This window comes from Marmota monax, unplaced genomic scaffold, assembly GCF_021218885.2.
Source record: "Marmota monax isolate L192 unplaced genomic scaffold, Marmota_monax_Labrador192_F-V1.1 WCK01_AAM20220418_F8-fsc00071, whole genome shotgun sequence".
Classification (NCBI taxonomy): Eukaryota; Metazoa; Chordata; class Mammalia; order Rodentia; family Sciuridae; genus Marmota; species Marmota monax.
Window position 1 is genome coordinate 6,539,400 of NW_026695217.1, and position 26,848 is coordinate 6,566,247.

At 40.3% G+C, this 26,848-nt stretch overlaps 1 protein-coding gene across 3 annotated transcripts; it reads left to right on the forward strand.

Annotated features, from left to right (window-relative positions):
- The first annotated feature begins 739 nt into the window (after positions 1–739).
- On the forward strand, positions 740–24,897 carry Rbm34 (RNA binding motif protein 34). Of its 3 annotated transcripts, none has more exons than XM_046432119.2 (11): positions 740–873; positions 950–1,121; positions 1,198–1,334; positions 4,282–4,495; positions 6,079–6,138; positions 9,619–9,662; positions 18,952–19,035; positions 19,378–19,441; positions 21,061–21,100; positions 21,286–21,404; positions 22,833–24,897. In XM_046432119.2, exons 1-11 carry the CDS (start codon positions 821–823, stop codon positions 23,112–23,114), a joined length of 1,269 nt encoding a protein of 422 aa, XP_046288075.1. In that variant the 5' UTR covers positions 740–820; the 3' UTR covers positions 23,115–24,897. The 3 variants fall into 3 exon arrangements, with proteins under 3 accessions (XP_046288075.1, XP_058431043.1, XP_046288076.1); XM_058575060.1 differs by having other exon boundaries at positions 6,079–6,137; positions 9,615–9,662; XM_046432120.2 differs by lacking the exon at positions 6,079–6,138.
- Positions 24,898–26,848: the final 1,951 nt, after the last annotated feature.

Below are 26,848 nucleotides of genomic sequence, written 5' to 3' on the forward strand. Positions count from 1 at the left end.
CAAAAAAAGATCACATGTATTTCCAGTCAACTTATGTTAAGCGACTTTCAAAAGCTAGGCTGTTTCAAAAAGATTGCATGTCAAATCCTATTCTATAACCCAAACTACTGAATTCGATACCATCTTATTACATAAAGGTCAATTTAGCAAATATTCATCAGGTACAGTGAACAGATACGACGTACGGATGAATAGGACGTAAATCCTTACTTCACGCCTTTAAGTAGGCAGTGCGAATAAGGAGAAGCTGGCTAGGACGCGAGGGTTTGGAAGGGGACCCCGAGATGGGCTTGGAGGAACCAGTGTCCCTAGGCAGAATCGTGGGCCGCACGAGGATCTCAGCAGCTCTAGGTGCGAACGCTTGAGCTGTGGCCTCATTTTAAGATGTCAAGTCAGAGGAACGTGGAAAAGAGCTCAAAGCACTGTGCGCCCGTCGCGCCGCCTCCCCGACCGCGAGGCGCACTTCCCCTCCGCAGCCTTCACGCCCGCCGGGCCTCCCCGCCCTCCTCAACTACTCATGGCTTGCTCTTCGCCCACTCCCGGCCTAGCTGGACCCTACTCATACTTCAGGCCTCAAGCACTGGACCATCTCCTTCACTCCCACACCAGATTGCTCCGATAACCTCGAGAACGACAGCCAAACTCACGACCCCGCCCCGCCCCGCCCCGCCCCGCCCTGCCGCGGCAACCCTGCGGGCGCCAGGAACCCGCCGAGAGCGTAGGGGCGTGTCCGAGGTCGGAAGGGGCGTGGTCACGGGCGGAAGGGGGGTCGGAGCGGTGCGTTTGTCGCTGAGGCAGTTCCGGAAGTCTTGCACGAGGAATGGCCTCAGAAGGGAAGAACAAGCTTCAGAAAAAGAAAAGCGCGGGGCGCACGTGAGTGGTGGGCAGCGCGGTGGGCGAGAGGCGCGCGTTCGCCGGGGCGCGACTGACTATCGGGGTCCGTTCGCAGGGCGCGCGTGGACGACGGCGGAGGGAGCGCGGCCGGGGACTACCTGGTGGGACAGGTCGCCGACAGCCTGTTACGTGGCGTGCGCGCTCCGCGAGGCAGCGACACCACGCTGACCGCCCTCTTCAGCGCCTCGGCGCCGCGGGCCCTCCCGGTGTACGTCCCCGCGCCACAGGTGAGCCCGCGCGGCGTCCCCGAAGGCCCCTGAGCGCCCTGGTGCTCGGCGCGGCCTGACGTCACGCTCCCCACAGGAACCCTCGCGGAAGCGGGGGCGCGAGCCGCGGGAGGAGAGCCCACCCCAGGGTCGCAGGCCACTTTTGCAGGAACCTGCAAAAAAGACGAAAGCGAGGAAGAAACTGTCCGAGACGGAGGCCAGGTTGGCCGACAGGTTGGTACAGTTCTCTTAGCCGACGTTAAAGAATCGTATGGTAAGAAATGAAACTTCACACGCCCGCAGTATGCATCCTAGTTGTTTTCTCGTTTCATATTTCGTCCTATTTTTTGTAAAAATCTTATACGAAGTTGCAAAGAATAAGGAACCCACTGTTGGCAGTCATTAGGACAGACCTGTTTCACCTTTGCCGTATTCAGAGTGTCCTCCCCATATGGAATCGAACTTATGGATTATGTTTTATCATTAATTATTTCAGAATGTTTATAAAAGGTCAGTTTGGTTTTCCTAGGGAGGAAATTTTTTCTATTAGTTTTTTTTGGCTGTACTGAGGATTGTTAAAAATTATTTCTGCCACCTGTGCTGCGTCTATCACATACCTATTCTGCCTCCTTAGAGATTTTGCCATCAGATCCTCTCCTTTTCTTTTCCTTTGTCTTTGAACTTCTTTAATATATTTTTTTAGTTGTAGATGGACATAATATCTTTATTTTTATTTATTTATTTTTTATGTGGTGCCGAGGATAGAAACCAGGGCCTCTCTTGCAGGGCAAGCGCTCTACCACTGAGCCACAGCATACCACACTGTGTTTGAACTTTTAACCATTTAACATGCTCAAGGTTCTCTTCTTGAAAAAAGAAATCCAATAACCAAAAACCCCCATTCTCGATTGTTGTGTGTTTGCTACTGTTTCCACTGTCTTTTCCTTCATATTTGTACTTTTGGGGAAAAGTAGTTTGTTGTTGGACTCTTCCCCATTTTGTGACTTTTTTTTTTTTTTATTATTGTACTGAGAATTGAACCTAGGGATACTTTACCACTGAATCACATCCTCTGCCCCTTTTTTTTGAGACAGGGCCTTATTAAGTTGCTCAGGGCCTTCCTAAGTTGCTGGAGCTGGCCCTGAACTTGGCCATCCTTTTACCTCAGCCTCCCAAGTCATTGGGATTGGAGGAGTGTGACACCATGCCTGGCTCCTTTTCATGATTTATGAACTTTTCTAAGGTGGTGTTTTTGTTTTTGTCCAAACAATATAACAGTGCTTGGTGATGCATCTTGACTTACTAGTCATATATAATGGGCAGTGCAGCCCTTGTCCTCTCCGTCACATTTTACATGGCTGCTTTCATCAGTGAAGCTGTTGGTTTCTCTGAGAGCAGTTTCTTCTAATTCTCTTCTTGCTTGTCTTTTCCTTTTCACTGTTAATGTGGGTTCATTTTGTCTCTTTAAAATGTTGCTTTTCCTTAAAGTTCTTGTTCCTGGTCATCTTCTCAGAACTTTAATTTTTTTTCACTGTTCATTGTGGGCATTGTTTGTTTGTTTGTTTTGTGCACCCTCTCCTGATCTCTAGACTTGTTTAACTTTTGCCTACTGACATCTGTGCCATGTGCTTTAAATGGAGATGATCCTCCTCATCAAATCTGTTTATGGGCATGATGGTTCCACTCACTTTGTAAGTTGACTAAGCCAGTGTTTTAGGAATCATCCTGTGCTCTTCCATTTCCCTGCATGAGCCATTAGTTGCCAGATGCTTGTACTTTATTGTTTTGTTTTTAATAGACAGGGTCTCACCTTATCCCTAGGCTGGCCTGTATTCCTGGGCTCAAGTGATGCTTCTGCCTCAGCCTCCTAAGTAACTGGGATTATAGGTGTGCATCACCATACTTGATCAGTGCTCTTTTAATTACCTCTTTAATTTGTTTTCTCCTTTACACCTCCATCCCTGCTCTGGTTAATCTGTTTTCTTCTTAGATACACACTGTTATAGTCATCTCCTTACTCGACTGTCTTCTCCATCCTTGACCTCTTCTTGTCTTTCTGGCTGTTGCTCAGATTGATCATTTTGATATTTTCGATCTTTGGTAGCTCCCCGTCTTTTGTAGAATAGAAATTTAAGTGCTTTTGCATAACATGGATATTTCTTCTTGCCCTGGACCTTAGTTTACCATGTCATCGTAGTTCCTTTCCATCTTACTGTATACATGGCATACCATGGTGAGCAGATCTGGATGTGACATGACATACCATGGTGGGTAAATCTGGATGTGGACCCTCTCTGTAGTGGAGATTTGGTCTGGTGGAGAAGTACTTGTAGCCCATGTTTCTTGAGGACTGTGTGCCAGATACTGCTTTCCTCCTCTTAGAAATCTTGTTTCTCTTATTTCTTTTAAGTTCCTATACCATGTATTTTAGCTGATGTTTTTTCTGTTTTGAATTTGGCCTGTCTTGACTTTGCTATTGAAAGGTTGATAGTTTCTTCATGTCCTCAGAGCCTAGAACATAGTCGGAACACAGCAAGTATTTGCTCATGGGTGAATCTTTTTAAAATGATTCCCACTTCCCATTCTTTCCTCTCACTTCTTAAGATCCCTGTCTCGTTCTCTCTTTGGATCCATGTCAGACCTTATGTCTTTATGTGCACCAATTTACTTTTGATAAGCAGCCTTTTAACTATTAAGGAGCTTTTGTAAGTTTGGCGATCCAGTTTTTTCTATTAACCAAATTCTTTTTACAAAGTGAGTGCTTGGTGGCCATATAAACCTTTTTAGATTCCTGGGGAATGCTGCATTGTCCAAGTTGTAGAGCAGAGACTGAAATTAGGCTTTGATGAAGTGTAAACTAAATCTCCAAGAACTTTAAATAAACTGACTTTTGTTTAGATGAACTTTTGTTGCTGCTGCTATTGCTTGGCTGGTTTTAGCTTGTGTTTAAAATTTGTGCTTAACTTTTTCTAACTCCTGAGTAATAGAATTCATTTTCTAAGTCTCTTAGTTTCTTTTTAGTTATGCTACTTTAAGTCTTTTGATATATTTATTTGTAGTAGATTTACATTTAGAAAAACCACAAGTCCCGGGAAATGTTTCTAATAAGGAGGGTAGAATTGTACTTGGTCAAATGCTTACTTCCATAACTTCTCATTCTATGTTTTTGCCTTAAAATTAGGGAAAGTGCTCTAGCAAGTGCTGATTTAGAAGAAGAAATTCATCAGAAACAAGGGCAGAAAGGGAAAAATTCCCAGTGTAGTATTAAAGTAACTGATAGACACAACTGCAATGTAAGTCAAAGAAAGAAAATTGAGATCAATCAAGAAGAAGAAAGATTAAAGAATGAGAGGACTATATTTGTTGGGAACTTGCCTGTCACATGTAATAAGAAGGTGAGTTTGTGGTTTTGTAAATATTTAAAGAAATTAATAACTTTATCTACTCTCTTACTATGAGTAAGCACATAATTTGATAAGTCATTGATATAACTTTATTATCAAGGACTACATTTATCATTCTACTACACATTGGTTCCAATGTTTGCCCCACTTTTTTATTTCTATAGTCATTGTCCAAATTCAGGCTTTTGCAAATCAAAAGCTTTTTTCTTCCGGCCTCATCTCTGTTATATGCCATTGGGATGAAAACTACGTGCAGGGGTATTCGTCTGTCTCCTTCACTGCTCTGTCTCTCACACATGAGAAGGTACCTTGAGCATAGTAGGGGCTCTATAAACATTTGCTGTTGTGAAAGAATGAGTACATTCTAAGTTTCTTGAATAATGTTAGGTTCACTAAATCTAAAACATGCCCTTATGTTACTATTTTTTTTGGGGGGGGGTGGCGGGGGGACCTATGATCGAGCTCAGGGGCACTTGGCTACTGCACCACATCCCCAGCCCTGTTTTGTATTTTGTTTAGATACAGGGTCTCGCTGAGTTGCTTAGTGCCTTGCTTTTGCTGAGGCTGGGATCCTCCTGCCTCAGCCTCCTGAGCCTGGGATTTCAAGTGTGCACCCCTGCACCTGGCACTGTTTTCATGTAGTAGTCACTGTATTGACAATTCTCGCATCAAAAAGCTGCTGGTGTTTTGAAGACCATATAAATTCTACTTCTTTAAAACAGTACAAAAGATGTCTTGGTTTTTTCCTTTCTCCCTAATGCTTTTGTCTCCTAGCATTTGATTTTTGATTTTTTTTACTAGGCCATCACACATTTTGCTCAGTAACATAGTTTTATTTATCTTCCTGTTAGGTTAAGGGGCTTAAGGGAAGGGAGTGTGGCATATGTTGGTTTGAGCAAATTATCATTTGTAAGTTTTTTTTTTAAACAGAATGAGTTATAGAAATTATTGCCCTATTTATAAAACTGCCCAACCTATAAAACCTATGTGTTCTTCACATCCAGTAATAGGAATAATGTTTAAAATTTGCTTTCTAGGAGTTTGTTCAAGCTGGTTGTCTCAATTAGACATAACTGAAGCATTTCTTAGTGTGACATAAGCTTCCTTAAAATTCATTTTGTTTTAAACCAATGTGAAAAAAATCAGAGAATATGTGAAAATCCCAGTCTATCCTCAACTAACATGGATAAAAGACTAAAAGATTGAAACAAAAGTATTGTGCAACTCATAGGCACTGATAGGAACTGAAATTGTGTTTTGTTTTACTATAAGTTTCAGTAAAACTTTTCCTTCTGACTGAACAGTACTCTTCTGTTTTTTCTCGGTTATTCTTAAAATGAAAACTGGCTTTAGACTTTCAGACAGTGGCTGGGGTTGTGGCTCAGCAGTAGAACGCTCGCCTAGCACGTGCAAGGCCCTGGGTTCGATCCTCCACACCACATAAAAATAAATAAATAACATGACGTTTTTTAAGAAAAGACTGTCAGACAATTTGATGGCATTACTTTTTGTGACACCTACTTGATGTTCTGAAAATGGACTAATTTGTTTTTGTTTTTGTTTTTTAATTTTAGAAACTGAAGTCATTTTTTAGGGAGTATGGACAAATAGAATCTGTGCGGTTTCGTTCTCTAGTAAGTTCTCCCCCTCTTAAAATTTCAGTCATTGTAAAATTTTTCATGTGAATTAAACTAACTGACTTTTTGGTAATAATGATGGTGGAAGAGCTTTAGATTTTGGAGTCAGTAGGTGTAAATCTAGCACAGGAGAAGATGGCTCTCAGTGTCTGTTTCTGAATGTCAAACTGGTTACATAATTTAATAAGCTCATGTAATAAGTAAAGTGATGTTCTTGTGTATGTTTGAGGGTGGGTGAATCACTTTGTTGTGTCAATACATTAAGCAGAATTGTTGATACTGAATAGTGTTTCTGGAATTGGGCAACCCTGTAAGAGGCATTCAGTGTGGGAGGTTGGCATGAGGTTAAGCAGGTGTAGATGATGTGTCTTTTAATTAATTAATGTTAAAACTGGATTGACATTAGGGATGTCTGATTTCACCAGTTGCATACTCAGGACCAGTCATGGCCGCATTCCCTGGAGCATGAAATAAGCATAATTCATGTTGTTTGATTTTTCCCATTCATGTTTTTCTTTCTGGATAGTTAACTTATGGTAGTATATATTCTTGAACACTATTATTTTTTATTTTAAAAAATTGTTTTTTAGTTGTAGATTGATACAATGCCTTTATTTATTTATTTATCTTTACGTGGTGCTGAGGATTGAACCCAGTTCCTTACCTGTGCTAGGGGAGTGCTCTACCACTGAGCCAAAACCTCAGCCCTGTGAACACTATTTATTAATATAGATAATGTAAAAGAGTGTAGGCAATGTTTTTTCATGTTTCTAATTGTTCTTAAGTGATTCTCTAAAATAGGGTTTCTTGGCCTTCATACACTGGCGTTTCAGGCTGAGTCATTCTTTGTTGTTGAGGGCAGCCCTGTGCACTATAGGATATTTAGTAACATCTCTGACCCTCACCCACTAGATGGGCAACCCTCCCCACCCCAGTTGTGACAACCAAAAATATCTCTAAATATTGCCAAATGTTTCAGGAGGCAGGGCTGTCCACTGCTGTACAAGGAGACATTTCTCGAGAGTTTGGTAGTCACCATAATCTGTCAGTCAGTGTGTTTGCCATTTGTGTTTTATCTGCCTTTCTGAGTCCCATTTCCCCACACTAGAGCCTTGCCTAGTCTGCTGACTGTGTGTCTTGCCATCTCCCCAGCTGCAGTGTACCTGTGCTTACCTCCACCGGTACCCCACTCTGACCTATGCTGTGTGCTGATTTTCTCTGTTCCTCGGTTACACCTGGCTGCAGGCTTTGGAGTTGCCTTTCACTCTTTGTCTCACCCAGCCTAGTTTTTCAGCTGGAGTCATTCTTTTTGTACCCCCTGCCGTAGCTACATTCTCATCACCTCTTGTTAGATTAGTAGTAAAGGGCCTGGCACAATGGTGCATGCCATAATCCCAGTGACTCAGGAAGCTGAGGCAGGAGGATCACATGTTTGAGGACAGCCTCAACAATGTAGAGAAGCCATAAGAAACTTAGCAAGACCCTGTCTCAAAATAAAAAAAAGGACTGGTGATATATCTCAATGGTAAAGTGCACCCCGATTCAATCCCCAGTACCAAAAAAAAAAAAGAGAGAGAGTAGTTGTAAAACCCTTTTAGAGTTTCTTCCTTTGGTTTTCCTATATTTTGTCTCCACATAACTGTCAGCTACCAGCAGTTTTCTGGAACTCTTGCCACTTTTTCTGTGCCACTTGTTAACATTCTATAAACACACACATACCCTGAGTCCTGGTATTGCTCCTCACCACTGCGGAGCCTGCTCCGTCTCTTCTCTCACCCTGGGTTCTCTTTGGCTCCATCCTGAAGCTTGGAACTTTGTGCATTGTTTAGAAACTATTTGATACCATTGTTTGCCTGCCCTGTCAGATGTAAGCCGTGATTACAAGTGCAGTTTAACTTGCTTGTCATTGGGTCACCAGCACCTGATGACATTGAATATGTATTGAAGTATGTAGAAGCTCTGTTCTTTTCATGGCCATTGAAATGTGTGTTTAGTGCTTAGCCTGGTAGCATGTTCCTCCACATACAGATTTTGTCATTTGACTCATTTTACTTGCTTTGGCCTGCAATTCTCCTCAAAGTACCATTTTATCATATTTTTCGGTGTGCAGGTAAAACTGGCATTTCTTCAAGCCTTTTCTGATACATTATACCATTAAGTGGTGTTTCTTCCTGTAAATTCTTTTTTATAATACATACTTTTTTAGTTGTAGATAGTCATAGTACATTTATTTTTTTCATTGATGCTGAGGATCGAACCTATTGCCTCACGCATGCCAGGCGAGCGCTCTACCACTGAGCCACAACTCTAGCCCTCTTCCTGTAAATTCTTAATGTGCTTTATTGCTTGGTGTTGCATTTATTTATTATCTTCAGTGACAGGTGTATGCCCCATGTCTTGTACTATTTTTCTGTCTACACTGAGAGTTTGATTACATTAGCAATTTGAGTAAGACAAACTGAGAAAAGAAGAAATAGTTCAAATTTCTTAGTTTTGCTGTATAAACTTACTAGGTAAGTAAAGGGAGGGAAAAGTGTTCTGGAGATTTTTAACAACTGCCTAGAGAGATTCACCATTCATGGATTGTGAGCTTGCAGGCTTGGTGTATTTTCACCTTGGCCTTTTTAGTACCCAAGCCGTGTTTGGCACATTACTGACCTGACATTTATAAATGTTTTAACTTGAAATTCCACCTCTTCCAAAACGTATTATCTGCCTGATTCATTCACTCTTAAAAACTGTATATGACTAACCTGTGCACAGTCGCTCACACCTGAAATCCCAGCAACTCAGGAGGCTGAGGCAGGAGAATTGCAAGTTTGAGTCTAGCCTGGACAACTTATGAGATCCTGTCTCAAAATAAAAAGGACTGGGGAAGTGCCTCAATGATAGTGCCCCCATGGGTTCAGTCCCCAGTTCTGCTAAATAAATAGGTTGAATAGGACTGCAAATAAAGTGATCCTGAATATTGCCCAATTTAAGAAAGCACTGAATGTTTTTCCAATTAGAATACATAAACACTTAGAGATACGGATGAGGTAACAAATCCTTTTACATTACTTACCAATTTAGTTAGACATGTTTAAAATGATATAAGATAAACAAGATATTAATCTATAAGCATTGCTCTTTTCCCACTCTATAAAATGATTTTCCTTTTCTTCTCATGCCTTCATTACTGGCGTTTCTACCCCTTGGAGTCACTGGGCGGTTGGCAAACTCAGTGTGCTGACTTCATCTAGGCCGTCTGACAGACCTGGCCTGTTCAGCCTGGTGTGTACTGCATCTGTAGGGATTTCTGTCCTGAGCCCAGGACATCCCTCTCACGAACCATCAGGACTGTTGTTTCTGATGTGATCATTTCCCTAAAATGCTTCTGATCACAACATGACAGATATTGGCTTCAATTGAAAGGAAATTATTGAAGTAATATTTCAAATATTGAATTTTCTGTAATACTTTTTTTTCTCTTAACAGATTCCAGCAGAAGGAACTCTATCCAAAAAGTTGGCAGCAATAAAGTAAGTTTAATTAAAAGGAAGGAGTTGTCTTAACTTGTCTTCTGTTTTTGTTAAAAAATGAGGTCATTACTTAGCATTTTCATAGATTTTTGTATTTGATCATTTAGTGTGCTTGACTATTTCCTTGTGTGTGATAGCATATAAATTTGTCAGATGTTTGTATTTAAATATTAATTTAAATTGTAGTTACAAGAAAGTATGGAAAATAATTTATTGAAAATGTGCCATGAGAATTTCAAGAATGTTTATAGTGTTTGGGCACAAAACATCTTCATTTTCTTCCAAATTCTTTGCCATCAATCATACATACCACATTTCTTCCGTTCTTAGGTGTGTATCAGTGTCTGAGCAAGGTACATCTAAAAATCAGGAGTGTGTATACTTGCTATGGCTGGTCAGATTGGAATTCTGTAGTTAGTTTTGCTGATCATCTTAAAAATGACCAGCCTGTGGCCACTTGAAGTTCCCTGAGGGTTTGGGGACCATACAGGTGGTGATGCTTGGGGTTCAAAAAGGGATGCCCCCCTTTTTCTAGGTGTTAAGAGTAACATACAAGTCTTGTTCCCTCTTTCCACATGGAAGGTTTATTTCTCATTCCCTTTCAGCTTTATGCAGGGTTTATATTATTCTCTCTGTTGGGTGTTTTTTTCTTGATGGTACTTCACATGCTATATTTCAGTTGCAGAGGTGTCTTTAAGATGCACTAAGGTAGAAGCGTTTCAATCCTTTTGAACATGTTGGTGGCTTTTTTGGTAATTTGCAGTTGTTTGGTAGAGCAGAGTCTTTGCTGGTCTTTCCCCATAACCATTGTAGTGCCAGGTGTGTGGTTAGTACTTGATAAGTATTGACTGACTTCCACAATGTTTGTTGAGGTGACCGAATGTGTAGGTCCTCAACTTGGGGTATTGTGCAGATGCTTTTGGGAATGGGAGACTTGGTGTAGTGCAGCCCTTCTTTTTGAGGTATATAAACACTTATTTCTGTGTGAGGCTGAAACTCAGAAACCTAAATTTCAACAGAAACAGAAGTTCTGACCAGATTATGTTATAGCAGTACTGAGAAGTTTGGGTGGGATGTGCCAGAAAATTGGAATTTGCATCCTGTGATTGCCATCAGTCTCCCTTTTTCCCGGGGTTTTGTGTTTTGTTTTTTGGGGTTTTGTTTGTTTGTTTTTTAATTAAATAGGTAATGAAGTGGATGATTCAGACGCACAAAACATGAAAGTGTGTACTATGAAAAGTTTCCTTCCTGTACCTTTTCCCTAAGTTGTAAGTTTCTTGTGCAACCTTCTTGAGGCATATTTTATGTATTTCCATATTCTTTCCCCCACAGATGACCTGTTCTTTGGATGGGAGGAGTCTAGGGATGGAACCGAGACTTTATGTTCTAGGGATAGGCTCTACCACTGAGTTGCCCCCCACAGCTCCTGCTTTTGAACTCAGTGATATTTGGTGTTTGCACTATTCCACATGTTCCATTTTTTGAGTGAGCACAGCTTGGAGATCTGTCTGTATTAGTATAAAAGTAATTCTTTCTCAGAGTGTATCTTGTCAGATTTATCTTAATTTATTTGGAAAACATTCCACTGTTGGTCATTCATTTTTTTCCCCCAAGTTTTGTGGCCATAACAAATAATGCTGATGTAGGTGAATAAACTTGTACTCAGATAATTTGTACATGTGCTAATTGATCTGTAGGATAAATTCGTGATGGTGAATTGTTCCATTAGAAAGGTGTGGGAGGCTGTCACGTCATGTGACCAGCGTTTTTCCTCTCCTAATTGGTTTGAGGCACTGTTGGTCACCCGGTGATCTGGCTGCTTTTAAGTAGCCGAAGATGGTAGCCCCAATCTTGAGGGTAGAAATAATGCAACCAAATGTCTTCATGTGTAGGCGTGCCTTCCTGCAGCCCCATGGGTCGAGGTATGCTCACCTGGTCCTTTGTGGTATAACCCCTTGCCCTGTTTAGGATAGAATGTTCCATAGAAATGCCCCTTGTGTGTCCCCTTCTCTTACTCTGCCCTTGGGTGTGGCCTTCCTAGATGTCAATCAGCCCGCTGACAGCAGACCTCCTAAAGGGGTCTGCTGTCTCAGCCCCCTGATCCCTTGCCTCATTTGAATGGCTTCTCCTCAATAAAAGGGGTCGCTGCTCTGTCTCTTTCTGTAGACCCTTAAGGTCAGAGGACCTGTCACAGCACCCCCAAAGATAAAGGTATTTCTCTCTCTTGTGTGGTTATTTCCTGCAGCCCAGTTCTCCTGGAGTGACCCTGAATGTTTTAGTCACAAACAACGGGACAGAAAGGGTGTTTGCATTCATTATTCTAAATTGTATCACCATTTTGCAAACCTACTGAGTTAATGGATTTAGCCTTTGAGTAGCACCAAGAGCTAAATCTTTTTTTTTTTTAAATTTTTTTTATTGGTTGTTCAAAACATTACAAAGCTCTTGACGTATCATATTTCATACATTAGATTCAAGTTGGTTATGAACTCCCAATTGTACCCCAAATACAGATTGCAGAATCACATCGGTTACACATTTTTACATAATGCCCTATTATTAACTGTTGTATTCTGCTACCTTTCCTATCCTCTGCTATCCCCCCTCCCCTCCCATCTTCTCTCTCTACCCCATCTACTGTAATTCATTTCTCTCCTTGTTTATTTTCCCATTCCCCTCACAACCTCTTATATGTAATTTTGTATAACAATGAGGGTCTCCCTCCATTACCGTGCAATTTCCCTTTTCTCTCCCTTTCCCTCCCACCTCATGTCTCTGTTTAATGTTAATCTTTTCTTCCTGCTCTTCCTCCCTGCTCTGTTCTTAGTTGCTCTCATTATATCAAAGAAGACATTTGGTATTTGTTTTTTAGGGATTGGCTAGTTTCACTAAGCATAATCTGCTCTAGTGCCATCCATTTCCCTGCAAATTCCATGATTTTATCATTTTTTAGTGCTGCATAATACTCCATGGTGTATAAATGCCACATTTTTTTTATCCATTCATCTATTGAAGGGCATCTCGGTTGGTTCCACAGTCTAGCAATTGTGAATTGTGCTGCTATGAACATCAATGTGGCAGTATCCCTGTAGTACGCTCTTTTAAGGTCTTCAGGAAATAGTCCAAGAAGGGCAATAGCTTGGTCAAATGGTGATTCCATTCCCAGCTTTTCCAGGAATCTCCATACTGCTTTCCAAATTGGCCGCACCAATTTGCAGTCCCACCAGCAATGTACAAGAGTACCCTTTTCCCCACATCCTCTCCAGCACTTGTTGTTGTTTGACTTCATAATGGCCGCCAATCTTACTGGAGTGAGGTGGTATCTTAGGGTGGTTTTGATTTGCATTTCTCTGACTGCTAGAGATGGTGAGCATTTTTTCATGTACTTGTTGATTGATTGTATGTCCTCTGAGAAGTGTCTGTTCAGGTCCTTGGCCCATTTGTTGATTGGGTTATTTGTTCTCTTATTGTTTAATTTTTTGAGTTCTTTGTATACTCTGGATATTAGGGCTGTATCTGAAGTGTGAGGAGTAAAGATTTGTTCCCATGATGTAGGCTCCCTATTTACCTCTCTTATTGTTTCTTTTGCTGAGAAAAAACTTTTTAGTTTGAGTAAGTCCCATTTGTTGATTCTAGTTATTAACTCTTGTGCTATGGGTGTCCTGTTGAGGAATTTGGAGCCGACCCCACAGTATGTAGATCGTAGCCAACTTTTTCTTCTATCAGATGCCATGTCTCTGATTTGATATCAAGCTCCTTGATCCATTTTGAGTTAACTTTTGTGCATGGCGAGAGAAAGGGATTCAGTTTCATTTTGTTGCATATGGATTTCCAGTTTTCCCAGCACCATTTGTTGAAGATGCTATCCTTCCTCCATTGCACGCTTTTAGCCCCTTTATCAAATATAAGATAGTTGTAATATTGTGGATTGGTTTCTGTGTCCTCTATTCTGTACCATTGGTCCACCTGCCTGTTTTGGTACCAGTACCATGCTGTTTTTGTTACTATTGCTCTGTAGTATAGTTTGAAGTCTGGTATCGCTATACCGCCTGATTCACACGCAAATAGTGATAATTTAAGTTCTTCTTTTCCTATTTTTATGCCTTTAATTTCTTTCGTCTGTCTAATTGCTCTGGCCAGTGTTTCGAGAACTATATTGAATAGAAGTGGTGATAGAGGGCATCCCTGTCTTGTTCCGGATTTTAGAGGGAATGCCTTCAATTTTTCTCCATTCAGAATGATGCTAGCCTGAGGCTTAGCATAGATAGCTTTTACAATGTTGAGGTAAGTTCCTGTTATCCCTAGTTTTTCTAATGTTTTGAACATAAAGGGATGCTGTACTTTGTCGAATGCTTTTTCTGCGTCTATGGAGATGATCATATGGTTCTTATCTTTAAGTCTATTGATGTGGTGAATAACATTTATTGATTTCCGTATATTGAACCATCCTTGCATCCCAGGGATGTATCCTACTTGATCATGGTACACAATTTTTTTTGATGTGCCTTTGTATCTGATTCGCCAGAATTTTATTGAGGATTTTTGCATCTATGTTCATCAGAGATATTGGTCTGTAGTTTTCTTTCTTTGAGGTGTCTTTGTCTGGTTTCGGAATCAGGGTGATGTTGGCCTCATAGAATGAATTTGGCAGAGCTCCCTCTTTTTCTATTTCCTGAAATAACTTGAAAAGTATTGGTATTAATTCTTCTTTAAAGATTTTGTAAAACTCCGCTGTATACCCATCCGGTTCTGGGCTTTTCTTGGTTGGAAGTCTTTTGATTGCTTCTTCTGTTTCATCCATTGATATTGGTCTGTTTAAGTTGTGAGTATCCTCCTGACTCAGTCTGGGCAAATCATATGACTTAAGAAATTTATCGATGTCTTCACTATCTTCTATTTTATTGGAATATAGGTTTTCAAAATAATTTCTAATTGTCTTCTGTATTTCTGTAGCATCTGTTGTGATATTGCCTTTTTCATCCTGTATGTTAGTGATTTGAGTTCTCTCTCTTCTTCTCTTCGTTAGCATGGCTAAGGGTCTGTTGATCTTATTTATTTTTTCGAAGAACCAACTTTTAGTTTTGTTAATTTTTTCAATAGTTTCTTTTGTTTCAATTTCGTTGATTTCCGCTCTGATTTTAATTATTTCTTGCCTCCTGCTACATTTGCTGTTGTTTTGCTCTTCCTTTTCTAGGGCTTTGAGATGAAGTGTGAGCTCATTTATTTGTTGGTTTTTCCTTTTTTTGAGGAATGACCTCCATGCGATGAATTTCCCTCTTAAAACTGCTTTCATTGTGTCCCATAGATTCCGATATGTTGTGTCTGTATTTTCATTTATCTCTAAGAATTTTTGGATTTCCTTCTTTATTTCTTCTGTAATCCATTGATCATTCAGTAATGTGTTGTTCATTTTCCATGTGATGTAGGATTTTTCCTTCCTTCTTTTATCATTGATTTCCAGTTTCATTCCATTATGATCAGATAAAATGCATGGTATTATCTCCACCCCTTTATATTTACTGAGGGTTGCCCTATGGCATAATATATGGTCTTTTTTTGAGAAGGATCCATGTGCTGCTGAGAAAAAAGTATATCCACTTGATGATGGGTGATATAGTCTATGTATGTCAGTTAAGTCTTGGTTATTGATTGTGATATTGAGTTCTATAGTTTCTTTATTCAACTTTTGTTTGGAGGATCTGTCCAATGGTGAGAGAGGTGTGTTGAAGTCACCCATAATTATTGTGTTGTGGTCTATTTGATTCTTGAACTTGAGGAGAATTTGTTTTATGCACGTCGCAGCACCATTATTTGGTGCATAAATATTGATAATTGTTATGTCTTGTTGGTGAATGGTTACTTTTAACAGTATATAATGTCCTTCCTTATCCCTTTTGATTAACTTAGTCTTGAAGTCGATTTTATTCGATATGAGGATGGCCACCCCTGCTTGCTTACGAGGACCGTGTGCGTGGTATATTTTTCCCCAACCTTTCACCTTCAGCCTGTGTATGTCTTTTCCAATCAGATGTGTCTCCTGGAGGCAGCATATTGTTGGATTTGTTTTTTTTAATCCATGTTACCAGCCTATGTCGCTTTATTGGAGAGTTTAAGCCATTAACGTTTAGAGTTACTATTGATATATGGTTTGTACTTCCAGCCATGTTTGATTATTAATCTTTTTTTTTTTTTAATTTAGTTTGTTTCTCCATGATTAGCTTTCCCCTCGCCCTCTGTCTTTACAGAGGCACTTCCCACTGATGGTTTTGGTTATTGTTTTTCATTTCTTCCTCGTGTAGTGTTTTGCTCAAGATGCTTTGCAATGCTGGTTTTCTGGCTGCAAATTCTTTTAGCTTTTGTTTATCATGAAAGATTTTTATTTCGTTGTCGTACCTGAAGCTTAATTTTGCTGGATACAGAATTCTTGGTTGACATCCATTGTCTTTCAGTGTTTGAAATACGTTGTTCCAGGATCTTCTCGCTTTCAGCGTCTGTGATGAAAAATCCGTTGTTAACCTTATTGGTTTACCCCTGAATGTAATCTGCATCCTTTCTCTTGTAGCTTTTAATATTTTCTCTTTGTTCTGTATATTGGATATCTTCATAACAATGTGTCTTGGCGTTGGTCTACTGTGATTTTGTGTGCTCGGTGTCCTGTATGCATCTACAATTTGTATATCCGTTTCCTTTTTTATTTCTGGAAAGTTTTCTGTAATTATTTCATTCAGCAGGTTACTCATTCCATTGGTTTGAATCTCTGTACCTTCCTCTATCCCGATGACTCATAAGTTTGGTTTTTTTATGTTATCCCATATCTCTTGGATGTTTTCCTCGTGATTTTTTTTACCAGCCTTTCTGAGTTGGCTAGACTCTTTTCAAGATGATATATTTTGTCTTCATTATCTGACGTTCTGGCTTCTACTTGCTCCACTCTGTTAGTGATACTCTCAATTGAGTTTTTAATTTGGTTTATTGTTTCCTTCATTTCTAGAATTATTGTTTGATTTTTTTTTTTTTATAATCTCTATCTCCTGATAAAGATGCTTAACTTCTTCTTTTATCTGTTTATGTAATTCATTTTCATGTGGTCTTTCACTGTTTGGATTTGCTGTCTCGTATCCTCTTTAAGGTTCCATTCCATCTGTCTAAGGTATTCCTTGAGTTCCTTATATGACCATTTTTCTGATGACTCTAGGTTCTCCTGAATATTTAGGCTGTCCTGCATTGTTTGTACTCCTTTTCTTCGTTGCTTTTTTATGCTTCTCATGTTACTTCTTGTTCTGTTTGACTGATGAGTTACTGTTTACTCTTATAAATATATTTGATGCTTAGGAGGAAAGATATTAGAAGGGAAGGGAAGAAGTCACTAAAGAGGTAGAATTCAAGGAAGGGGGAATAAGAAAATTGAAAAGAAATGAAAAGACAAAAGAAAAAAATAGAAAATAAAGTAAGAATGAAAAAAAATTAAAAAAAATAATAAAAAATGAAAATTAAAATTTAAAAAAATAATAATAATAAAATAAAAAATTAAAAAAAATTAAAAACATTTAAAAAAGTTAAAGAACAACAAAAAAATGAAAATGAAAGAAAAAGAAAAATAATAATAATAAATGCAGTCATAGAGTTCAATTAACTTCTCTTCCAGTAGGTGGAGCTGTGCCTACTGGGCCAAGCTTCTCCTCTCTATAGGTGGGAACCAATCACTGTGCAGCAGCTCTTCCTCCCAGACTGGGCGGGTCTCCAATCCTGAGTGCCTAGGGCCTTGTCTTGTGTTTCCTCAAGCCAGGCCCCGCTCACCTGTGACGCTCACCACAATACTGGCTACACGCCAGGTCTGCTGTTCCTGGGAGCCCTGTTTTCATGAACGCCTGGGCACACTCTCCCTGTTTGCCTCCCTCAGACCCTACGTTTGTAGAGCTTGAGGCTGAGAACCCCCAGCGAATTTTCTTGCCCTCCGGTAGCCACGCCCCCAGTAGCTGGTGCAAGAGACCTCAGTTGTCAGCACTGGTGGGAGCGGTAGCCGGGAATTCCACACCTCGAGTCCTGCACCACTCCTGATTCCCTTTGTCTGGCTATCACGCTCACAGGAGAGCTGGGAGGGGCCCTTAAGGTTTCCCCGCTGTGTGGAGAGAGATGGCCAGGGGATTACACACCTGTTGTGCTGGTTTCAATGAAGTTATGTCCTCCGCCCGTGACGTCAGTTCTCTGCCATGGTGGTATCCCATGCAAATGGTGACCGTTCGTTCCCTTTGCCGGGTGACCAATGCAACGGGTGGGTCCTGACTGTCTCTCCCAAGCCCCTGTTTCAATCCTGTGGCCACTGCCTATGAAGGCTGAGTTGGCTTTTACCTCTGTATATTCAGAAGGGCGGACCAGTTATTTCAGCGGGATCGTTAGTGCTGAGTCACGAGAAGCAGGCGAACCAGAGCTTGAATTCAGCCGATCCAGGCTCGGTGTGTGTGTTCTGAGGGGCCCAGACTGTTCGCCCCAGATCCACGTGAGCTCAGCATTGCCTAGTGATCCTGAGCAAACAGCATTTAGACAATTTACGACTCCCTGTGCCCGCGTAGCTGAAGAGGTCAGAGACTTGATCTCTCCGCGCCCGCCGCCATGTTGATCCAAGAGCTAAATCTTAATGATTGTTGTCATTAAGAAAGAATGAAAACCAGTCATAATGTGTCTCCCCATCAGAGAATATAACCTATCTAAGGTCCTGACAAAAGGGCCCAGTCCGAGCCTTATCAATCTTTTGGATCCAGCTGTCAGCTTCCAAGAAATACATGACAAAGGTACATGTTGGACTGCACTGCTAGTTTACAGCAGGAAAATTCAGGCACTGGGAAATTCTGCTGTTCAAACAATAAGAGATGGGGAATCTTGTAAATTAAATGATACTCCAAAGACATATTGAGTGAAAAAAATGGACAAGAGCCAAGTGTTATGTTTAGGAATAGACACTTGAGCGATAGCACACTGCAGAAAGCAGTTCTTACAAACATGGGCCTGATGATGGCCTTTGATGACCTTTGAAGGGAAAGGAGGGACTGTAACTTCGAGGGGCCATAGAGAGAGGCTGCTGGTTGGACCGTGGCTACCAGGGCATTGACCTGTTGTTGACTGAATAAGCTGTCCATGAAAGGTCTTTGTTCTTTTTGAATTCTTACTACATATTTACCCAAACAGATGAAACTTCCACCCAGGAATTCTTTTGTCATATGTGTAGATAGTAGGAGAAAAGCTAGATTTATTTTAGTAACTTTGATTGTTGTCTTTTCTTTCTCTTGTGTAGACGTAAAATTCATCCTGATCAGAAAAACATTAATGCTTATGTTGTGTTTAAGGATGAGTTTGCTGCTACAAAAGCACTGAAAAGGTAATTATGTCTTTGAGGTTTGTAAAGAATGATTGTCCTGTTAGTTCTATGGAGACCTTTTTTATTAACATTACAGCAGATTCACATTGGAGCAGATACTTAAGTAATTTAGTGCTTATTTTTTTTGTAAGTATTTTTTAGTTGTAGTTGACACAATACCTTTCTTTCTTTCTTTCTTTCTTTCTTTCTTTCTTTCTTTCTTTATTAATTAATTATGTGGGCCTGAGGAACGAACCCAAGGCCTTGCACATGCTAGCGAGCACTCTACAGCTGAGCCACAACTCCAGTCCCAATTTAGTGCTTATTTTTAACAGCCATTTCCACCTTATATTTATAATACAGAAATGGGGCCCAAATTGCAGATGGATTTTGTATTCGAGTTGATCTTGCATCTGAGACCTCGTCTGTAAGTAGTACTTAGTTGGTTTAAAGAACTGAACTAGAACCTTATGGAAGGAAATATTTTCTTTTGAGATTAGCTGGGAGGTGGTGGAATCAGTAATGTGAACATAAGGAAAATGAAGCAGTCTTTGTCCTCTGGGATCACAGAGTTGGTGCTGTGGCTGGGACATAAGGACTGGCATCTGCATTGCCTTTAAGAACAAGTCATCTTCCCCTTGAAGATTTCTCTACTCTGTCACTATCAATGGTTATGGAAAGTTGGCCTAACACCTTGTTTTCTAGACTGAGGTCTAAAAGTTCAGTTACTCACTAGACAGTGTTTAAGAACCTGCTTGATCTGGCATTTAATTCTAAGATATAGTCTCAACTCTCATGCTATATAGTGGAGATGAGCAGAGGGATAAATTGTGATTCTGCTTTATGGTAAATACTGTTACAAGTGCACAAGATGCTCAATTCAGAAATGGGGCACTTGACTTGAGGACATGACAGCAAGAAGAGGCAGGAGTGCTTCCAGGAGAAGGGATCACATATCATTTTTGAAAGATGAGTAACATTTACATAGAGGGGGGATTTTTTTTTTGAGTGATAGCAATATCTGGGCAGAAAAGGGAGTATTAACAGTGGGGACAGAAACCCTATTGCTCAGGGCCTGGCAAGAGCTTGACAGTGTTATTGGGTGGATAGGGTGTGAACGCAGTAGTAAGAGTTAAAGGCCAGATCAATGCAGAGGAATCTGGATTTGTCAGGAGCTGGTCCAGAAATTCAAATGTGGGAGCAGTGGGATCAGGTTCACTTTTGGCAAAGGCGTCTGTAAGTGGATGAAGAATGGTTTGTAGGGGTTCACCCCCAGAAATAGTGTGTTTCTTTTGATGTCAAAACAGTCTAGCTGAGCTGGGTGTAGTGGCGCATGCCTGTAATCTCAGCAACTCAGGAGGCTAAGACAGGAGGATCACAAGTTCAAGGCCAGCCCCAGAAACTTAGTGAGGTCCTAAGGAACTTAGACCCTGTCTCAAAACAAAAAAAATAAAAAGGTCTGGAGGTATAGTTCAGTGGTTAAGCACCCCTGGGTTTAATCCCCAGTACCAGAAACAAAAATTTTTAAAAATGGTCTAGTTGAGATATGTTAGTGGCCTGTTTGATTGGCATCCTCTCATAGTTTCAGCAAACCATGGCCTCAGGGCCATACCCATCTAACCCCCTCTTTTGGTTAATAAAGTTTATTGGTACACAACCACACTTGTTTCTGTATCATCTGTGGGTTGTCTTTGAGCTACAGTGCCAAAATTAAGTAGTTTTTACAGGCCACATAGCCCACAAAGCCTATAACATTTGCTGTCTGACTCTTTTCAGAAAAGGTTTGCCAATCCCCAATACAGCAAGCCTTTCCTGAGCAGTACTATGTGTCAGTGCCATTCTAAAGGAAAAGGCCCTCCTTGCTAGTTTTTGCTCACTCAGTCCATGAGGAAGATGGAATAGTGAGAGTTACACAAAGGGCAGAAGCATGGTTAAGTCAGAAGGTGCATGACCCTTCAGATGTGGGGGTATGCTGGATGGGAGAATTTAGGGTGCTTCCCATTTTCTGGTCCATTGAGTGATTTTTATTAACCCTCTTTGTTTCAGAGAGACAAGAGATCAGTATTTGTGGGGAATCTCCCATTCAGTAAGTTTGTTATATTGTTATTAAAATAAGGGGCAGTCATAACTCAGTGTCTTGCTTAACATAATTTTAGGATATGTGTAACGTAATAATATGTTCTTGGCTATGTTGAACTTGCTCTATCAAATATCTCAAGCTTTCCAAGGAGAAGGCAAATTTTATTTCTGTTGTGGTTGTTTTTGTTTTAGAAGTTGAAGAATCTGCTGTGGAGGAGCATTTTTTGGACTGTGGGAGTATTGTGGCAGTGAGGATTGTGAGAGACCCAGTTACAGGAGTAGGCAAAGGATTTGGCTATGTGCTCTTTAAGGTATGGAAAACTAATGCATTTTTACTATCCCGTGAAGTGCTCAGGGAATTGTCAATGCTAAGGCATCATTCAGATGTCATTATTATTTTCATGTCAAATTCTAACTTAAGAAAACTAAATTCATTGGGCTGGGGTTTAGTTCAGTGGAAGAGCACTTGCCTAGCCTGTGTGAGCCACTGGGTTCAGTTCTCAGCACCACATAAAATAAATAAATATCCATCACCAACTAAAAAATATTAAAACAAAAAAGTAGAAGAAAACTAAATTCATTATGTTCAGTGGTAGAGCGTTATTGCTGTAATTGCACCTAACCAAAAAAAGGTTCTCCCTTTCTTCGTACTAACACTATTAAGTAAGTAGTTTTGTAGATATTGGATATTACCAGGATTAAATATCTGAATCTCCACCTTGTAAAATGAAAAAAAAAAATAATTTACTTCAGTCTGAAGAAAATTTTAGTCTTTGCACAAGATTAAATTTCATTCACTAATTATTAGCCAGTGTTTCATGTCCAGCTTTAAGTGGTAAAAGAATATATTTACATAGCACTTAATTTTTTCTTACCCAGCAGTAACCCCTTTGTATAGTTCATTTTAGTTTTTTCCTTCTTTAAAGTTGACTTTTATCTGCAAACATAAATCTTTGCAACCCTGCTTTATTTTCTGTCATGTAAGCATTTTTCAGTAAGTGATGTAACATATAGTGTTTCCCTAATGTTATCAGTGTTCTCTGTTCTTCATTATAATAATGGAATTATAGTGGTTATGTGTTTCTTGCATTTTGGATTACTTCTTTAGGAAGCACCCCATTGGGATATATGTAAGTCAGAGTATATCACTATTTTGAAGACTTGATAAGTATCACTAGGTAGCTTTTTAGTTGCCTATGTTGTATATTCTAGAGATCTTACTGCTTCCCTGATTTGTCTTTTTCACTTGGTAAGCTTGTAGAGTCTCTTTAACAAACATTCAGGTTAATTAGCATTAATAGTTCTTTATTAAAGTAAAATAATAATAGGATTTTGGACCTGTGTGGAACTCTATAGAATATCTAGTCCCATATCTTCAGGACTGTAATGGAGAATTCCCTGCCTTCACCATACAGTAGGACTTTTACAGAAAGGTGCCTTGGGAGAAGGTTTATTGGTGTAAAGTGGGCATGTTATTTGAGATCCCTTACGATGGAGCAGTGAGGCCTGTCTGACCATGACTCACTTAGGATTTGCCAAGGCAGCTTGAGTGCTCCTAGGGCTGTGTAGAGCTTAACCAGGAAGAGCACAGCAAGCACACACAAGATTGGGCTTCCAGAGTAGGGCTCCTGGGCAAGTTTGACAATCGCTGCAGTTCAGTTCTGTGGATGTTTTATTAGTCCCTTTGCAGGTGCATTTCTGTTGGAAGTTAACGTATTGGAATTTTTTTTAAATTGCAGGACACAGATGCTGTTCATCTTGCTCTGAAATTAAATAATTCTGAGCTAATGGGAAGAAAACTCAGAGTCATGCGTTCTGTGAATAAGGAAAAATTAAAACAGCAAAATTCAAATCCAGGTTTGAAAAAAGTCAGTAAACCTAAGCAGAGTCTTAATTCTGCTTCCAAAGATGCAGGACATTCTAAACGTGTATTTATTGGAGAAAAGGCTGTTCTGATTAAAAAGAAGAAGAAAGGACAGAAGAAAAGTAGACAGGCTAAGAAACAGAGAAAACAGAAGTAGCCGTCGGAAGCCTATGCTCTCTTTCCTGTAGAGGACTGCTGATTTAAGTGGATGAACCCAGGAATTGAGTCAGGATGTTTATGGATCCTATGTGTGAAATATGAAGACTTCCACAGCCTTAGTTGGTTTGCATCATAATACTACCTTTGCAGCATTTGTTTTTAGATGCAGGCAAACTAGTTACCATGGATTATGTGTCACTACTAAAGGTACAAGAGATGACTTTGGACCTAAGATGAATGTTAAGATTTTAATGATTATTTATTAGTTTATATTAGAAATACACATTTTTATACTTCAGATGGTGATTGCAAGAATATTATTACTTGGAATGAGACTAAGTTAAAAAGTAAGTAAACTTAAAAGCAAATCTTAATACTGATTGCACTTAGACCACGTCTAATAGCCTCAAAGTGGGAATGCTGATCCCAAGTCTAGTCATAAACCCTGAGAAAGATTCAAGAACTGTTGTAGAATATCTACTCATTTTTCTTTCCTTGCACTTGAGACAGTGTACTTCTGTATTCTTATCTCATTCCACTAACCCAGTAATAACTAACCAACAAGAATATAAAATGAAATGTGGCTCTCATTTCTTATATGTAACCAGTGACTAGATTGGTTATTGAAATCCTTGGCATATTGGTCATCAGTTTCCACTTTTTATTTTAATTTGAAAAATGTTCTTGGAAAATTTGTGTTCCTTAAATAGTGTCACTGTGTAGAATAAAATGGTCTTTCCAGAAAAAAAAAATAATTTTTAAGAAAAAGTTTTCTAATAAAATACAGTAAGGCACAAAGTATAAAGAAAGTTCAACAAGGGAAGAGAATAGCACTGCATTCACCTAGTGACAAGCTGGTGTCCTTTCAGTGATCTTATCAAGCTGAGCGGTATACAGGAGGGAGGCCTGGTGTTGGGGGAGGTAGATGATGGTGGCTGATCTCTGGCAGGCAGAACCTTCAGTGAACAAGGGGTGCAGTCAAGGGAAAGTGAGTTATAGCTGATTTGAAAATCCTGTCTGAGAAGTAACACACGGAAGACCTAGTGGATCTTTTTTTTTTTTTTTTTTTTTTTAATATTTTATTTTCTTTAGTTTTCGGCAGACACAACATCTTTGTTTGTATGTGGTGCTGAGGATCGAACCCGGGCTGCACGCATGCCAGGTGAGCATGCTACCTACCGCTTGAGCCACATCCCCGGCCCCCTAGTGGATCTTTAAAATAGCTCTGTAGAGAGTTGAAAGAGCTTCATTTTCCTGTATCCAAGGACTGCACATTTTATATTTGGTATCCCTTATGGCATTTAGAAATTTGAGTTTTTGTAAGTAGGGTTCAGTAAGTATTTGTTAGCCAATCATTGTTGAGCATTTTGCACATATTTCTAGTAAAATAAAAATGCAACATCTGTAGACTATAGATTTTATGGCCATATGTAGCCTTTGCATACACTTGTGACCTATGAATTGATAGCTTTTGAAAACACAACAGTAACATTAAAATTTTACTTCATGTTTGTTACTGTTTAATTGAAATTTGTACTTTCTCTAGGCGGAATTTGCATGTGTTTACTATATAGTTTAAAACACATGACTTAGGGAGAAAGGAAATATGTGTTTTGTAGAAAAATCCCCAGATATTTTGTGTAATTCTTTGTTACCTGAAAAAAATACTGGTGGTATGCTATATGTGATTAAATTTTTAGCAACAAGAGTTATATATGGGTGGTCAACAGTGGCTAGACTTTAATGATTGTAAATAAAGATTATTGGTTGTCTTGACTGATCATGAGCATTATTCTTGTTTTTACTCACACTTCCCCCCCCCCCCCAACTCTGCCTTGTGAATGTATTTTCTAATAATGATTCTGGGCTTAAAATGCAGGGTTAAAGAATTCTCACTTAGAATGAGAATATAAAGGAATGCTTTACATCACTTACCCAAGTACTTTCTCACTGGGATCAGATGGAACTTAGTGCCCTGAACATAGCTTGCATAGTTTGTTTCCAGCTTTCATGTACAGAGCCCTGGAGTGGTTGTATTTTTTGTTGTTGTGTGGTACTGAGCCACGTCCCCAGCCCTTTTTTGTATTTTATTAGGGTTTCACTGAGTAACTTAGTGCCTTGCTAAGTTGCTGAGACTGGGATCCTCCTGCCTCAGTTCCTGAGCTGCTGGGATTAAAGGCATGCACCACCTTGCCTGGCTTCAGTGGGTTTTTGATCTAGCTCATCAACTCTGACCTTCAGCAATTTCTGTACCTAAATATTTTGATTGGATGGAGATCAGTGGTCTCGTGTTTTTGTGACTAAAATTATCTTTAATTTTACATAGTGACCAGTATAAACATGAGTATATTTAACTGACATGATAATTTTTTTATTCTATTTAAAAATACTGGTTATGATAATTTCACAAGAGTCCACCTGAACCTTGTTGAGGTGACTTCCAGCCTGAAAACATTTCTAAAGTGTAAATGTACATGTTTTTCATTAGAGTTTTGCTTTTGTATTAACGTGTTGCCTGGTATATTGTATATCTCACAGTAGCTCTCTCAACACTAACATTGCATTTACTCCACACAAGACTGAGGGGGAGAGTAGTACCTGTTTGTGTTTATTCAGGAGTCATAATGTGACCACATAATCTTATTTTCAGGAGGCCTCTCATTGTCAGCTGTGTGGCCTTTTACAAGTCTGATTTCTCTTTTCCTTGGAAGGGGTGCTGGGGATTGAACACAAGGCATTGTGCATGCTAAACTAGCTCTCTACCAATGAGAATCCCTCAGACTCTGCAAGTTTTTTGTTCCACAGGGCTGAGGCTCAGGACATAACCTCCTTCAGTAATTGAGGTTTGCTGTCAGCTTTAGGGAATGAGAACGAAAATGTGTGTATGCGGGATATAACAAAAATTGTGTTTTGTGGATCTCTTGTGTGCAATCCCGAGTCAAATCATTCACTCCACCTCCACACCCTCTTGCCCCACCCCATTCGGAGCAGATGCACATGTTCGCCAGGTCTGACTTCCAGTCTTGGGGGGCTCAGGTTCCTCAGCACTTAACGCAGGCCTTTCCTAGATGACCTGTGAGTGCAGGTCTCCACGGTGCCTCGGCCTGGCTCATAGGGTGCAGGGACAGTCCTCTGTAGACTGCTATGCCTCAGACCGGCCACGAGCCTGGGGACCTCGCACCTAGTGTTACCTATTATCTTCTCTGGTCCAATGCACTGAAAGGGCTGTAAAATCAGATTGCAAACCTGGGCGCAAATCAGAGCCGGCCATTGGAGAGGCGCATGTTCCATGCATGTTCTACGGAGTTGCCCTATTTTTCTCGCACATCTCATGACACCTATTGCAGCATACTGTTTAGTATTTATTTTCTAGTTCTAGGTGGACACAATAACTTTATTTTATTTTTATATGGCGCTGAGGATTGAACCCAGTGCCTCAAGCATGCTAGGTGAGCACTCCACCACTGAGCCACAACCCCAGCCCGCAACATCCTTTTTTAAGTGAATTACTGTGTCCAACTCGATCAGGACCGGACTTGCAAGGAAAGTGCACGTCACAGGCCGCCGGAATCAACTGCAAGACGAAGCTCAGTAGGCAGCGGCCTTCTACCTTTGTTCTTGCGGGCGAAGATCCCTAGCGCCCGCCGCTCCGCCGCACTCGCTGGGGTCGCAGGCTGTGCGTGCGTGCGTGCGTGTTGGCGCACTCCGCCGCGCAGGCACCAACGCGAGCGC

Coding starts and splice junctions, on each gene's coding strand:
- Rbm34 (XM_058575060.1), top strand. CDS start 821: ATGGCCTCAGAAGGGAAGAACAAGCTTCAGAAAAAGAAAAGCGCGGGG. Junction 19,036..19,377: donor GCTACAAAAGCACTGAAAAG/GTAATTATGTCT, acceptor TTTATAATACAG/AAATGGGGCCCAAATTGCAG. Junction 19,442..21,060: donor TTGCATCTGAGACCTCGTCT/GTAAGTAGTACT, acceptor TCTTTGTTTCAG/AGAGACAAGAGATCAGTATT.